The sequence below is a fragment of the Harpia harpyja genome, chromosome 2 (genome assembly GCF_026419915.1).
Source record: "Harpia harpyja isolate bHarHar1 chromosome 2, bHarHar1 primary haplotype, whole genome shotgun sequence".
In the NCBI taxonomy this organism is placed as follows: domain Eukaryota; kingdom Metazoa; phylum Chordata; class Aves; order Accipitriformes; family Accipitridae; genus Harpia; species Harpia harpyja.
Genome location: NC_068941.1, coordinates 69,488,054 through 69,504,553, shown reverse-complemented (window position 1 = coordinate 69,504,553; position 16,500 = coordinate 69,488,054). Strand labels below are relative to the sequence as shown.

Sequence of the window (16,500 nt, the reverse complement as noted above, 5' to 3'; positions counted from 1 at the left end):
TTTTACAAAGTGCTGCTATTAGCTACTTACCCTTTTAAAATCTACTTTATTTTGTACAAGTGCATTTTTAACTTGGCATAGGGTATTCCAGAGGGTGCAGACTGGGGAGAACTTACTCAAACATAACTAAAGTTCCTACTGGTCTGATAAAGTGTAATTGGGGAAGCCCTCTCAACTCATTTAAAGAAAGATACAGACTATGTACTGTAAAAGCTTAGTAAGCTTTCCTCAATCTAATGTATGTTTTAGTATAGATTAAGTAGATTGTATTAGTGCAGAGTTGCTTATGTTGTATGGAGAATGCTCTGGGATCCATTTGAAAGGTTGAAAGGTAGTTGTTGGAGATGGTTTGAGATAAATGAGATGGAATTCTGTTTAGCATCAGGTTCTGTCAAAAGCCTTTTAGGCTGTGGGGGTGAAAAAAACCAAGTCCATACTCTGTTGTCTGTATCAATGAACTAGTTAATGATAGTGTTATTCTCTGCACAGGTCCCCCTCACAACTGGATGAAGGATTTTATATTAACAGTCTCTATAGTTATTGGTTTTGGAGGCTGCTGGTTTGCATATACACAGAACAGAACCTCAAGAGAACATATCACAAAAATGATGAAGGACTTGGAAAGTCTCCAAACAGCAGAGCAAAGTCTTCTTGACTTGCAGGAAAGGTATAAAACCAAAAAAAGTTAATGTTTAGTTGTCCTTTTGTTTTGAGGTTAAATACAAATACAGATCCTTTACAGTCATAAATTATTTGCATTAAGCTGCCTTTGGATTTTGTTCATTTTGCATAGATATTGTCATTTCAGTGATGATGGGTTTTGGAGTAGAAATTGCTCCTGGATATTTTAGCAGGCAATACAAACTTGGGGATGAAGGTGGAGAATAGAGGTTCAACCTTCTTTACCTACAGATTTAGAAGTATTTACTGTTCTTTTCATATAATTACACTTTACTTTGGAATACTTACATACATGGAAATGAGAATATTTCTCCTGTTTTTAAGCTCTCAAGATTGAGACAGACCTGAACTGATTACTTTCTGTTGCTTATTTAACAGTGTGAGAGTTGATGGTCTTCTCTGGTGCACCTGTAACTCAGTTGTCTATAAAGACTTGTACTTTGATCTTACTACACCTTTAATGAAGGTTCACCTAAAAGTTTGCATATTTTGTCTGATGTGGACATCACGTTGTGTGATGTAATTGCTGCTGATTAATGAAGCTTGCACAGTCTTTATTATCACAGAATGGTTGAGGTTGGAAGGGGCTTCTGGAGGTCGTCTTGTCCAGCCCCACCTGCTCAAGCAGGATCACCTAGGACAGGTTGCCCAGGACCATGTCCAGGTGACTTCTGAATATGTCCAAGGATGGAGACTCTACCACTTACCTGGGCAACCTGTGCCAGTGCTTTGTCACCCTCATGGTGAAAAAGTGTTTCGTGATGTTCAGGTGGAACCTCTTGTTTTGGTTTGTGCCCACTGCCTCTTGCCCTGTTGCTGGACATATTTTCTTCTCCTGAGGGCTGCAACTTTTAACAAATATGCTGTTTATTTTTCTCATATTTTTTTTCAATTGTGAAGGCTTGAGAAGGCACAAGAAGAGAATAGAAATGTTGCTGTGGAAAAGCAAAATCTAGAGCGCAAAATGATGGATGAGATTAATGACGCAAAACGGGAAGCTCATCGCCTAAGGGAGTTGAGGGAGGGAGCTGAATGTGAGCTCAGCAGGCTCAAATATGCAGAGGAAGAGCTAGTACAGGTATCTGCAAACTATTTGTAATTTTAGTGTTGACTTTAAATTGGTCCTGGTTTTATTAGATCCTTAGGAGTGTTTAAAGCAGAATTTCTCTAATGCTAGATTTTAATGGAAAAAAGAATTCTAAGAGCACTTAATGATTGTCTGTCAACCATGCCATTATCTAGTAAAATAATCCTGAAACTATAAAAAAAATTATACTTTGTATATTAGCTTATCATAATGTTGTTGGATTCATGGAACAAAATATATACAAAAAGCCTTTTTTTTCTCTCGTTATCAGATGAGAGATAGCAGCTTTGTCTCTTGTGAGTAGCAATAGGTTGGATTTATTGTACTAAATAAAAATACTGTCTTACAAAAATATTTAAGCTTCAAGTTAGGGACTATATATAATAGGAGAAAAAAATCTGAGTATAATACAGTATATGGAAATTCATATGCTGTATTTCAGAAGTGCCAGATCTGCCTTCCTAACAGCAATTGGCACACGCCAAAGCTCTGTAAAGCCTTAGTGTGTTGCTGTGGGGTATAAAGGTGCTTATATTTTACTTTCTTCTGCTGTCAGTTCTAATGATACTCTTGGTGACACTTTTATGTCTTCTTGATTGCTAGGTTCGCATGGCTTTAAAAAAGGCTGAGAAGGAGTTCGAGCTGAGAAGTAATTGGTCTGTTCCTGAAGCTTTGCAGAAGTGGCTTCAGTTAACACATGAAGTTGAAGTACAATATTACAATATCAAAAGACAGCATGCAGAAATGCAATTAGCAATCGCCAAAGATGAGGTACTGACTCTTCAGCTACTTAAAGACTTTCCCTATCTGTTGCTAGATATATGAAATAGTAAATACAAATTATTCAGATAAGCATTTGAATATTTTTTTTTCCTCTGAGTTGTTTTTTGCTACCTGTCAATATTGCTAATGTTTTGTTACCTGTGTTAAGTATATAACTCCTAGTTTTATGCATTTCATTTTATCTTGCTTTTCAGGCAGAAAAGATAAAAAAGAAGAGAAGCACTGTATTTGGGACATTACATGTTGCACACAGCTCCTCCCTAGATGAAGTGGACCATAAAATCCTTGAAGCAAAGTAAGAGTTATTACCAGGATGTGTATTCGTTTCTGATTATTAATTCCTGGAACAATGGAATTTTTTGAGAGTTATGGAACTTAGTGTCTTAAGTGTTTTTGCACTTTTAAATAAAACAGTTTAAAAGATATTAAAGTACAAATATTTGGACAGTCCTCATGGATCTTCTGGTGTGCTGGAATGACTGCACTTGTGTTGCTTTGCTTTATCATTAAGAACAGTGTATGTAATTTTAATGTGTGCTTTTCTTCAGGAAAGCACTCTCTGAGTTGACGACATGTTTGCGAGAGCGTCTTTATCGATGGCAACAGATTGAGAAGATTTGCGGTTTCCAAATAGCACACAATTCTGGGCTACCAAGCTTGACCTCCTCTCTCTACTCTGATCACAGCTGGGTAGTTATGCCTCGAGTTTCCATTCCTCCTTACCCAATTGCAGGGGGAGTTGATGACTTAGATGAAGATACTCCTCCAATAGTTTCACAGTTTCATGGTAAGTGAAAAGAAAGTGAAAAGAAAGGGGAAAAGTTGTGGAGGCATGGGATTTTAAAGTCAGGTGGGAGAAGAGTGCTGAAATCAATCAGGATTGGATCAAAGTCAAAAGGACAAAAATTCTATCTAGCATTTCAGATGCATTTTTTGGGACTTGCATAAACTGAAAACTGGGTTTTGCAATAGAGATAACATGAAGAAAAAGCCTTTATTCCATTTCAGTGGGGGAGTGGGGGGCAAATCCAGCTGAGGTTTTGAAAGTCTGCTTGTCATGCTTGGATTGCCACTTAGACAAAAATTTATAATGACTAATGCTGAATTTCTGTTAGCACGTTTATTCTTTCAGATGGAAGGGATGGAGTTAGTCTAGGGTCCCTTGAGCTGCTAGGAAGATCACACCCTTTGAGAGGCTGCATGCTACATAGCTTTTCAAACATTCTTTAATGGCTGGAACAAAATCATGTTGTTGTCCAAGGGAAGCTTTCAGGCAGAATGTTTGTGTTTGGATACAGTGGGTTGTTTGACTGTGAGGCAGAGAGGCCAAGTGCTGGACGGAGGGAAATCCAGCTTTGGTTAAACTATGATCAAAAGATACACACTGGGGATTTGGACCACCCTCGTATCTTGAGTCATTGTGTCAATACAAGAGCCTGTTTCGTGGAAGTTGTGATTAACTGGACTCTAGAGGCAAATCAAAAAGATGAGCTCCCATGTAGCTATTTAAACAAGCAATAACAATAACAAGCTGAGGAATGAGTAGGGAAGAAAACTTTGTCATATATGTACATTTTTCTTCCAGAGCTGGGATTCTTAGAAGAAATTAGAACCGTATTTTTAAACAGCACACGGAGAATGGTCACCACTTTGCTGGCTTCATTTAGTGTGCCTTGGGCACACATTTTTCTTCTGAATGTACCAACCTTTTTTCTACAGGCCACATTGAAAAGTTCATTAATCCCCATGCAACACTACTTACTGCAAGTTCTGATCACTTTTAAAGAATAGTGTCTCTCTAGTTGTCACTGTGAAGGCTTTGATTTAAACGTTAGCAACAAATTTCTTGGATGGCCCAGTAAAATGTGGATGCCTAGAGTTAAACTTCCAAGTCTGTATGGAGAAACCTGTGGTCTGATTTCAAAATGAAGAGCTCCATTTATTAGCACAACTTTCCAGATGGTCTAAAATGACAAAACACTTAGATATGTATATAAGACTTCAGATTTTTTTTTTTTTTTTTTTTTTTAGCCACTCTTCTCATTCAGGTCTTGCATAGAAGTGAAGCCAGAGAGCAAAGTGCAGCTGGTTCAGAGGAAGTACAATTAGAGAAGGGCTTGTACAGTTTATAAGAGCATACTTAATTGAAACTTTACTGTATGCTTTTGCAATTATAGTTTAATTATTTTGTTAGAGTTCAGTTCATTTGGAAGTATTTAGCTAATGGATGTTGTCTCAGTGGTGAGTTATCTGAATCTTAGTAACATTACAAAAACTTTAAGTGTATTTTTCTGAATTTTGGTAAGGCATGAGAGCCTGATTTTGCTAAAGTGATCACATAGCTTCTCCTTTATTTACTAGCTTTTAAAATTTCTACTTGGTAAAAAAACCTGGAAACACTTGGGCATGGGGAAAGAGAGGGAAAATATGCTAAATGTTCTGTTGTTGAAACCAGTTCAGGAGTCAAATTATTGTAGGTTAGTTTGATAACTGCTACATTATTCCCAAGTTTTAGACAAAAATGACAAATGCACATGAGGAAGGAGAAGCAAAATGGCTTGTGTCATGAGGCTTCAGGCAAAATGCAGTGGGCAGAAGCAAAACGCAGTGTGCAGACAGGTCAGTTATGAGCAAGACTGTTTCAGTCTTTGGACCTAAACGGAACTACCTGGGCTGTTACCTTGCCCCAGCATCCTTTGATCCCTTAAGACTGACAAAATTTGAAGTCTGCCATACAGGCGGCTTTGTGCCGCAGCAGTTGCGATCATAGGCTAAAATGGTGTGAAGTAATAGATCTGTTTAATCAATTCTGAGCTGAAGAACAAAAGGTGATAAAGAAGTAGAAGTATGAGACTGGAACAAAGTCATTACAGGAAGGTGATAGTGAAACTTCTACTTTTCCACTGACTGATTAGGATTCAGCTGATTTTTAGTGAGTTTCATTTGTACGAGAAAATTCTAGGTGTTAAATTGTCATAGCTGAATCCTTCATAATCCTGTGTATATACACCTACAAGGAACCAAAATGCTTGTAACTTCTCTCAAAATTCACTGATGGTGCAATCCTGTTCTTTTTTACACCAGTGAGTAGGATGGCATCTGGTTTACCTGTACATGTAGTACAAATTTGCTAAGGGGATTCTTATTCTCTTATCTCAGTTCACATTTACTTTTTTAGGAATATTTTTGTAATGACACAAGCTTATTTTTGAGCTGCCAACACCTCCTTTCAGGTCAGTAGGGAGTTAATCAAAAGTAAAACCAAAAGTTTGAGTTACATGACAACTGTCATGTTGGAACTTGTAAACCTTTCTTTTCTGCTCAGCCTGGCAGGAAACAAAGTCTTAAGTGTTGGGGAAGGTGCAGCTACTTGCTCTTTTGTGAAAGTTGTGATTTCTTGCACTAAAAACAGAATGACAACTCAACCTTTTCTGAGATTCCAGGAAGGGAAACTGTAATTTACCTGATGCTAAACTGGCATCTCAAAAAATAAAATGCATTTTGTCAGGCTAGACATCCTCGTCTACAAAAATAATTGAATTTTTTTAGTGTGTTGTGTTTGGTAAACATTTTGAACATCAGTAAGGGTATGGTCTGTCTTGCCTAAGCAGTGATGCATTCTGTGGGGCAGTTTGAGGAGGGGTATGAGAAATCCTGAGGCTCATAACAGCTAGCCTGAAAACAGGTCTGTAGATTTATTTCCATAGAAGTATTGCTGCCTAATCATCTTTTGAAGGAGGAATTGGATTAGGAACATTTCAGTTTGTTACTTCCTGTTAGATACTTCCCTGCTCAAGTCTTGTGTTGCTGTCTCCACCCATTCTTAATATTTTTGTTTCCGGAAACTCATAGTTAGCCTGGCAAAAGAATGTGTTATCAAATAGGAAATTCTTGAGCTTAAAATGAGGTTCGATTATATATTTTCTGCATGTTATATAAATGAAATTGGTCTTCTCTGTGTAATGTAACTTTCAAATAATGCAGTGTATCTCAGTTGGCTTTTTGGTTAGGTATACCTACATTGCAAAACTTCTACGTATTCTTTTAAACTCCAAATCTCCACACAAGTAAAATACAGGATATTGTGTAACATACTAATTTCAGCACTGCTATTTTTAGTTTATAAAGGGTTGGGAGTTTCAGTAGAATCTCTTTGTTCTCAAGAGAGCATAGTGAGCCAGAGCTTTGGTGCACATAGAGTAATATTTGGCCCGCACAAAACTGCTGCAGTTGTATTTTGGTTAGCTGCTTCATCTAACTGTAGGATGTATAAGGTGATGCCAGTCTTTCTTCCCCCTAAACAGTCAAGCAATGTCAAAGCTGTTTAAGAATCACTGTGACTGAAGCAGATACCTGCTATTTAGTCTTCAGAGTAGATATTGTTAACATCAACGTCACTTGGAGAGTTTTGGTTTGCTTTTTCTTTGCCTCAGGGTCGATTGTAAAACCTCCCAGCACACTGGCAAGAAGCAGTAGCTTGTGTCGATCAAGACGCAATGTTGTGCCATCATCTCCACAGTCTCAGCATGCTTTGCACTCCCCTGACCCTGACATCCTTTCTGTGTCGAGCTGCCCAGCTCTTTATCGAACTGAAGAGGAGGAGGAAGCCATTTACTTCTCTGCTGATAAACAATGGTACGGAGATTAGCAAACAGCGCTTGGAACTCTGATAGGATTATTTGAGACTAACGGTTTAGAATTAGAGGTTGAACCAAGCCAAAAGTTAAAGTAATCTGTAGGATAACATAAATTAATATAGTTCACATGGAACAGAGAGAGTTCTTGTCTGGTATGTGTATGTAAATAGCTAGCATGTCATATACAGTTAAGTAATGTTACAGTCCAGGGTGCACTGAACTAACCCTGATTCTCCATTACAATATGTTACTGGCTTTTACATCTGAAACTAGGATCAAAAGCAATGTCAGCTACTGGGCGAAGAGAAGATGGATGGTAACACAATTCTTACAGCATGTTGAGCGTGTACCTACTCTTGTTACATGGCCTCATAGGAAAAGGTTAAATTCCTTTTGGAAGGAGCAAATGAGCTTGTTGAAAGGTAGGGACACTTGTCCTGAAGAAACTTTTTGTATATGATAGGCTTAAATTTCCTTCTTTCATTTCATAACTTTTCTGACTTCACGTGCCAGAAAGATAGTTTTTGTTCTTTGAAGTGAGATACAAATGACTGATTCTGGGCAGATGCTGCTGCCCACAAAAAACAAGATTGCACAGACTAATTATCTTAAGTTTAGATAATAAAATGATGTCATGCAAGTTGTAACTTAATGTTTTAACTTAATGTTTTTTGTTAATTAACTACTAAGGAAAAGTGTGGGTGGTGCTTTTAGACTAATGCTATTGATTCTAAATTAATTTCCTTTTTAACTCCATGAAGGAAATGGTAGTTTCATTATGTTTTCTCCTCTTTCTGCTCTGACTCAGGGAAGTACAGGAAACAGGTTCGGAATGTGACTCCTTAAATTCATCCACTGGAAGGAAGCAGTCTCCTCCAGCAAGTCTTGAGATGTACCAGACACTTTCTCCTCAGAAAGCATCCCCAGAAGAATTCTCACTGGAGGAATCATCTACAGGAGACTCCTCTTCTCTAACTGCAGATATTTCAAGGGGCTCTCCTGACTGTGTAGGCATGGCAGAAACTAAGAGCATGATCTTTAGTCCTGCAAGCAAAGTTTATAATGGAATCCTGGAGAAGTCCTGCAGCATGAACCAGCTTTCAACTGGGGTCCTAGTCCCAAAGCCTCGGCACACCTCATGTTCTTCAGCCAGCAGTGATAGTAAACCCAGCCATGAAGCTGCTTCTGTCCCTAGGATAAGTAGCATCCCACAGGACCTGTACCAAAATGGTGAAAAAAACAAAAAGCCATCGAAAATAAAAAGCTTCTTTAAGAAGAAGTGTAAGTGAGGTGGGCAGAAGAAACCTATAGTAATGTTACAAGAACTCTATTTTTTAAATCTTTAGGAATGTAATTCCATTTGAGCATTCCAAACTGGATGCCCTAATGGAATGCTCTGTAGGTCAACTATATTTAACTGACTGTACTGTCAAAGGTCGTGCCAGCTGTCAATGAGAAATCATTAAAAAGTTCAGACAGTTTACATTCATTTCTGCCTATTTATTTCTTTTTTTTTAGTTTGTCTTTTTTAGTGTTGTTTTTTTTTATTTTGTTTTGTTGGTTTTTTTTTTTTCAATTTATTCATAAATCATTTTTAAGCCACTTTGGACTTCTAAGCTTTAATGGACTAGTAAGCCTTCCTGGGCTTGCCAAAGTTTCTTGTTTACCGGAGCATCTTCCTATCTTTCCATAGAGCTAGGACATTTATCTACTGGACTTTAAGAAAAATAAAAGAAGTAGAACTAATTGAATTGCACTACTGTTTTACAGACTGGAAAAGTCTCTCTGCAAGTGAAACTGAAAGACTTGTATTTGACTGAGAAGATGAATCTTTTCACTTTTAGATCTTTCGGGGTTTTTAAGTAGAACTTAGAATTTCTAATTGACTTGATTTCTGGAAATGGAAATGCCATGCTTTTACTATGGGAAGCTTTGTTAGATGCATTTATTATTAGAATGGTTCAAGTCCTGCTGTAAAGATCATGTTTTTCCCAGGACTTTCACTGTGATTTTACTTCACTGCAGGCTGTATGACAAAACAAACAAACAAACAAAAAAACAAAAAAAAAAGGAAAAAACTAATTTAACAAGAGAAAAGGCTCTTGATTCCTTATGCAAGTGATGGATATGAAACTTGACTGAGGACTGAAAATATTCACCCTCTTAAAATGAGGAGGGGGGATAGTAGCTTTTGTTTACAGACTGACAGACAATGGACATTTGGTTTGTGAAAGTTTGTACTGTGGTAAAGATAATAAATTGGAAACATTATTGTGCTTGGGAATGTTCCAATTTTAGCTGATGCTTGTTTCAGACATGTTTCAGAGGTCCTGTTAATTGAAAGCTGTTGTAGGCTACATTGCTTATGCTTACTGCTATGTATAAGTTATTATATTTTTTGGATTAGCTATTAATGTCTTAATGTTCTCTTTTTGTAAGATTTCATACACTTTATTTTTGTATAGTTTGAAGATTTAGCTGTTCAGACATGTCTGAAGTAAATGGTATAATTTTATAATGCATACTGTTATACTAACTCATAATTTTAGATATAAAGGTAGATATAAAGGTGAGACTCGACATGCTTCAGATAAAAGCAATTTTTATGTTAAGCTTTTGCTTTTGTAGGGAGAGATGAAATTACTACGAGGTAACAAGGAAGCCTTCTTAGGGCAACAGTAGCTAGTTGTTCAAAAACATCTTTTTATTTTTTTTAAACAGTTGGAGACAACTAACGTACTGCTTGAGCAACAGTGCCTTTTATTCAGTTTGTTTGAAAATATTAATACTGAGCAGGAATTTCTTTTGAGGTACATTCCAGAGAAATACTTCTTGCTCTAGTGAACACAAGCAATTTACCCAGTGATGACTAAATAGTTTCAGCTCTTCCATAGGGGTATTCAGTTGCCTCAGTAACAGGTGCCACTGCCAGGGACCTGTGATTAGGGACTCACTTCTTGCCAATATGTACATGCTGTACTGTATGAAAGAATTAAATCACTGACTGCCTGAATTTTTTTTCTAGTAAGGAACCTTCAAAACCTGTAGCTAATTGAAATCAAGTGATACATGTATTTTCTATCATTTTCTATTTAGGTTCCACTGTACATAACCGATGTGTTAGTTCTGTTCTGAAGAAGTGGTGGTGATGTTAACAGAAGCATTTACTGTGGCTAGTGAAATGGTTAGAAGAGGAAGGTTAAAAAATGGGATGGAGACCTTACATGTGCAAGTACCTTAAAACTCCTGGTACCTTGATTAATTCCTGAAGAGAACAGGAATCCAGAGTTTTGCTGTCTAACAAAGAATGAGTGTATGTCATCTATACAGAAAAGCATAGGAGGAATCCACTGTTTGGTAAAGTTTGGAGAAGAGAAAAATTGGTGGAATAGAAAATAATGAGAACGTGATATTCCATTATTCTCTGAATCATCAGACTGAACAGCTATAGCTGCAAAAAAAGTCATCACAAGGTAATGGTCTCTTTGAACAAAGATTGTACACTCTGTACATGGTAGACAAAAAAAGCAGTGATGCAGAAAGACTTGTGCCAGAGAACCACCTCAATGCTGAGCCTTCAGAGTTGTAGTTAAAAGCCTGATGAAGTACTTGAACATGTACAAAGGGAAAAAATACATAAAAGTAAGGAACTTATTTTGCCTCCCAAACAGCATGGAGAAGACTACTACCAGAAAATGTTCAATTTTGATGTCTGCAGTTGAGAAGGCAATAGCAATAATTGAGTTTAAAGTAAGATCTGGGGCTGGATAGTAGATCTTGCATTGTGAGGTTTGAGGAACTGTGCTCTATCGTTACCAAAAAAGATGAAGCAGCATTTTTGATACTGGAGAGTAAATATTTACACATGGAAAAAAATATCTGGTACTGAGGAGTGGGAGGACAGCACTTCTTAATCCTGGCATCAAAGTCAGGCAAGCTCAAATACTGAGAAGCCAAAACAGACTAAGTCAGTTTTCTGTAGTAAGTATAACTAAAAATTGAAATAGAGGTGATGGTGGACTCTTCATTGGCTGTGAGTTTAAGTGTTAAGTATCTTTTTAAAATACAAAATTTAACTGTCTTCTGGAAAAAAAATGTTATGGCATTGTACAAACAAATCAGATGAGATTATCATAGTGATAGATTTTGGCTTCAAAATGGCAAATCTTTGGAGCACAGACTGCTCTTAACACTAAGTTTATCACCAGCTGTTCTGTAACCTTATAGCTGCTACTTACTAAGTATTATAGAACTAAAAGCTTAAGTTAACATGATCAGAAGTGGTGAGTATTGTATGTTGGAGCACAAGCTGTACTTTTAAGTTCATGGAGTTGGTTTGGTTTTTGGGGTGGTTTTTTTTGTTTGTTTTGTTTTGTTATTTTAATAGACCCCTTGCACATCTTGCCACCTGAATTTGTACACAATCTAAGTGACTTGCATTGCTCCTACTATGGCTACTGTAGAAATGCTCATCTTCAAACTGTTAGCATCCTTTTGGTAAGGTGTGTTGAGAGCGCTGACTCTAAGGTAGACCCTCACTGGCAAACATCAAGTCCAGTCTTAATGTTGCAGTACCTGGCATATGTCAACATCTCAGAAATGAGACGATGTGCTTTAAAAGGTCCTCCGTTTTTCTCCGTTTGCTTAACGGTGTAACTTGAACTGGCTGGCAGTCAGTGAGTCCAGCCAGCATTCCAACCACCAGGATTTCTGTAAGACATGTCAGTCATTCAAGACAATCATCTAGTGTCATCATCCTTAAACGGCTGAGGACTTCCTAAGCTCTGAACTCAGAATGGTTGTGATCAGAGGGTTGGGGTTTGGGGTTTTTTTTGAGCTTTTATAGCTAAAATCCATGTTCTACTTTAAATTCTCCAGTACTTCTCAGAAGATGAGGATCTTTGCTTGCTTAAATATTTTGTTAGAGTCCTTTGTCAGGAAAGCAGCCCCTTTGTGGAAGCTGCCTAAAAGGCTTCTCCCTAAGAGGTTACCATTTAAGTCTTTCACCTGTAAAAGGAACAAGTGTCAAGTGTGTGGTTCTATATATAAATAAGAAGAAAAAAAAACCCCAATTCTTCCAAAACTGAACAAACCCAAACCTTTCCACAATTCTCACTAAAGCTATGTGACACTTCTTTCTTAATAGCATAACAATTTTACGAAAGGCATTTCTGGTTGCCATGGGGAATGCTTTTGACCAGCTTACGCTGTCGACTTTGAGATTAAAACAGTTGATTCTTTTTCCCTGGTCAGTGATGGAATTTAAAATTGCTTATTGGCAGTTCTGGGCATATGTCAACTTTTCTTTCCCCACTTCACTGGTACCTAGGTAGCAGATTACCCACCACTTTCCGATGGGCAGTTTGCCGAAAGAGGGAAGATTCTCCATCATAGTCAAGGTAATAATGTTATAGTAAGAATACAGTTCCTCATTTGGAAGCCTTGAAGGTGGTGAAGCCAAGGATACTTGGCTTCAGTTTTCTTATGATATTTATGGATGCCAGCTTGAGTTAGGCATTAACTTATGACTGATTGAAAGCCTAAAAAGATAAAATTAATTAGAAATTGAAGCTTTCAAGAGTTTGCCCTTTTGCTTCCCAATATATGGGAAAACAGCATGCACAGGAGAGAGATGAGCTCTAATTAGCATTTCTCATACTACCAGCTTTTAGAGCTTCAGGATAGTTTCATTCCATTTCCAAGATATGTTGCTAGAGAGGGATTACTACCTTAATTTTATAATGCATGCAAAGAAGCATTTAGTTTTCATTTACTTACAAGCAGGGGAGAAGAATGTAAATAAACTGAATGCTTAACTTTGGGAAAAAAAAAATTTTTTTTAAAGCCAAATAGAGGAATTACTGGTTCTTGGGCGTCTTTACTATTTGCTTATATCCTTGTACAATATGTTAAGTAGGGTGAACACGGTTTTCTAATCTGTTCCAGTTGCACTGACTGAAGTGATGCATTACTATCTCATGTTTGAAACACTGCTTGCTCTGAATTGCTGTAGGCATTTTAATCCTGGGTGTTGCATCTTCATTGAACAGTGGTTAAGTCTACTGAGGCTGTTTGATTCTTAAGTGCTGGTAAGCTTTTCTACTAGTGACTTAAACACAGATGTTGATATAACCAATATCCAAAAAAGGCTTTTGCCAGTAGAGTTTGACTGCCTGACAGCGTATAAATGTTTAGGTAACCATTCTTTGAGGCTTCAGTAGCAGTTCAGCAGTGTCATACACGTTTTCAATAGATAGCTTTCCCTTCCAGCCCTGTAGAGATAGAGCTGATCTGAAACTCCACTTAGTCCTCTCTTGCCTAAACAAAATGCACTGATTCATATAAATTGTAGCAATATTAACCTTTAAACTGTTACTCCCGTTGCTCTTGCATCTGACATTACTTAAGCAAGATGACAGTATTTATCAGTCCACTTCAGTCTTTCAGAAATAAAATGGATTTGTGTTAACCTTTTTGTCCTCTACAACTTTGAAACTCAATTTTACCAAATTTTGTGTGTGTTCGGTGTATTTAATGCTTCACTGAAATGAAAGTGGGAAGGTTGGTCTCTGCTTAGGTGTTAAGGAAAGCACATTTGAGCAGGGTAAAAAGAAATTCCTCTTGCTCATTGCAGAGGGTGAAGAAGAGTTCAGAGGTATTTCATCTGCTCCAAAGTCAGAAGACTAAGGAATGCTTACAGCTTACATTGCTGGAGATGAGAAGTACATTCAATCTCAAAAGTTTTTAGATCAGTAACTCTTTATCCAAGAAAAAAAACCTTTCTCCTTTAGACGTACTCTGAAGGGCATTACCTTCATATACCTATTCAGTTCTTGGCCCAGCATTAAATTTAGTAGTTACAGCACTAACTTATATGATTGCCAGACCTCAGAGCAGTTTCATGTAGTGATTTCAATAGCAAGTCTTAAAGTCAATTTTGGTTTGATATGTGCTAAAGATATCTGAATTAAGACTTTCTCCTTTACATTCCTTTTATTTTAACTCAACTCAGTTCTTTGTGATCCCTCTACTGTTAAAAAAATCAACAGGTACTGATAGTTGATTCATGTTCATGTTTAGAATACAGTATTTTTTTTCAGCTGAGAATTACTAATAGATAAGTGGTAGATAGTTGGTTTTTAAAGACTAGATCATGGTTGGATATTGTAAAAACACTGCTGCACCTCAGTTGAAGTAGGTACATCATTGACTGGTGCAATTTGTGTATAAGCAGTAAAGTTATCCTTAAATTCTCCTTTGTTTTTTATTTGTATCTTAACTTGATGCTACACAATTATTTTCAGACTTGAATTCATTTAAAATTAAGGTCAGTATGTCCAGCCCTATAAAAGTCAGTCTTCAGTTGTCAGCCATCAGTCCATTCTTACTGAAACAAATTAAAATCTTGAATATTTGTACTAGCTTATTAGCTTGTTAGGTGGTAGAATGGGTTCCTGGAAGTCTTCAGGTGGAAGGCAGAGAACTTCTGAAGTCAACCATATAACCTGTGTTCTTTATCATCTTTCAAAACCATCTCCCAGTGAGATGGAGTCTCCCCAGGGGAATGTAGATGTACTTACTGCTTGGAACTTTGTAGTTAGTTATATTTGGCTATCTAATTCTAATAACTTGCATGTGCGCTATGCTTGCTTGCTTTTCAATAGCTGACAAAAACTGTAGGAGATCTTGGGGGTTTGTTTAAAAAAATTGCTGTTTAAAAAAAAAAAAAGACTGGCAAGAGAAATCAGAGAAATCTGTCAGGCTGTGAACTGAGTAGAACAACAAAGATCCCAGCTTTTTGTCTAAAAATTGTTTAAATAGTTCTTAATGAAATGAATTGGGTAGCATGTGTATTTTCACATTGCTCTCCTCCAAGCAACAAAAATAATTAAAATACCCTACATTTCAGCAAGGCTATTTGGGAGATGTCTTGCCCTGGTTTTATTTTTAATTTAAGTAACACTGAATTGTAGTAAGTGTTCAGCATATTAATGCCTGACTTAAAAGATTAGCAGAAATTGAATGACTTGCATTGTTTTGTTTAATTACAGCTTTATAAAAATGTAGATACTTGCATAAAGCCTGTCATTGGATCTAGGTATGTTTCAATGACATAGCAAGAAGAGGACCAAGACAAGTAAATATGTGCACAATTTAAATCTTATTTAAGATGCTTTACTGTTCTGGGAAGAGATGTTGTTCTCCATGCAGATTCTGCTCTTCCTCTATTTGCTCGTAGCTCTGTTTCTTTTCATTAGTTGAACTAAAATAAGAAACAAAGCCCTCAGACTGACTAGTTTCTGTCTCTCTGATAAATACACACTGTACTTGGCTTTTAACCTCACCCTACTGCATGTTGTTAATGCTGTACACAAATGCAGTTGGAGTATTTCTTTGATGTTGTACAGCATGATGCATTTCATTCCCCTTTCTAGTTTATCTCCCGTTAGCTATATATTGTTTTACAACTGGAAAAAACTGAGTTTTGGGGAATTGAGTCTGTTTGCATATAAAAATCTTTTTTTTTTTTTTTCTGTGAGTCTTATGAGAAATGTCCTGCTTGGAGAGTCTCAGACAGTATTTTCTTGTGTTTATTCATGTTACTTTATTTTATAAGTGGATATTAATTTCTGATGTGTTGTTACACTTAATGTTGAATAAATCTGACTTCCATTTTGAAAAGTGAAACTGTGTTAGTGAAAATGTTATGTAATGTTAATTCATCTTAGACCGCTCCCAGGGTATATAAACTTTGGTTTTTATTTATTTATTTAACTTGAGATAAATTTTCTTCATTCTGCTTAGGATTCTGGCCAATATTTCTTTGCTTCATACTATTATTAAATCTTTACAGCAATATTACTGGGAAGGGAAAGGTGGAGACAGTTTTGTTTGGCAGCTAGGGTGCTACAGTTAGGCTTGGAAATCCTGAATCTTACGGCTTTTGCTTGAAAGAGGCTTTCTGAGTTTAAGTTGTTTCATATTTTGAAGATTTTTGGATTTTATTTTTTTTCTTCCGAACAAGGTGAAATGCCTTTCCAAATGACTGTTGGAATAATGCATAGCCTTGTGATTTTGAGCATGAGGATTAGTTTGAGAACCTGTGGCGCTCTACCAAAAAAAAAAAAAAAAAAAATCCTTGCTGTTGTTTAATATTCCTTTTAACTTGTAGTAACTCCGAGAAGGAAGAAGCACTAGCTATACATTAAGAAGAGCTTTTTAAAAGTGGCTTCTCTTGTAACCAAAAGTCCCAGCTATGTGGAAGTGACAAGATTGCGGTGAGATAAATGAGTGAGTGACAATACAGGTGTG

At 36.9% G+C, this 16,500-nt stretch overlaps 1 protein-coding gene across 2 annotated transcripts in view; it reads left to right on the top strand.

Annotated features, from left to right (window-relative positions):
* Window positions 1-15,876, top strand: part of STIM2 (stromal interaction molecule 2) — a 77,366-nt gene extending 61,490 nt beyond the window's left edge. Inside the window, exons 6-13 of one of the 2 annotated variants that reach the window (XM_052780295.1) lie at window positions 490-667; window positions 1,582-1,759; window positions 2,372-2,539; window positions 2,746-2,846; window positions 3,100-3,338; window positions 6,985-7,186; window positions 7,462-7,610; window positions 7,997-8,270. In XM_052780295.1, coding sequence (XP_052636255.1) covers window positions 490-667; window positions 1,582-1,759; window positions 2,372-2,539; window positions 2,746-2,846; window positions 3,100-3,338; window positions 6,985-7,186; window positions 7,462-7,610; window positions 7,997-8,034 — 1,253 coding nt within the window. In that variant the 3' untranslated portion in view covers window positions 8,035-8,270. Of the gene's footprint in view, window positions 1-489; window positions 668-1,581; window positions 1,760-2,371; window positions 2,540-2,745; window positions 2,847-3,099; window positions 3,339-6,984; window positions 7,187-7,461; window positions 7,611-7,996 lie in introns of both variants that reach the window. The other variant, XM_052780294.1, reaches the window with a different exon arrangement.
* The last annotated feature ends 624 nt before the right edge of the window (window positions 15,877-16,500 follow it).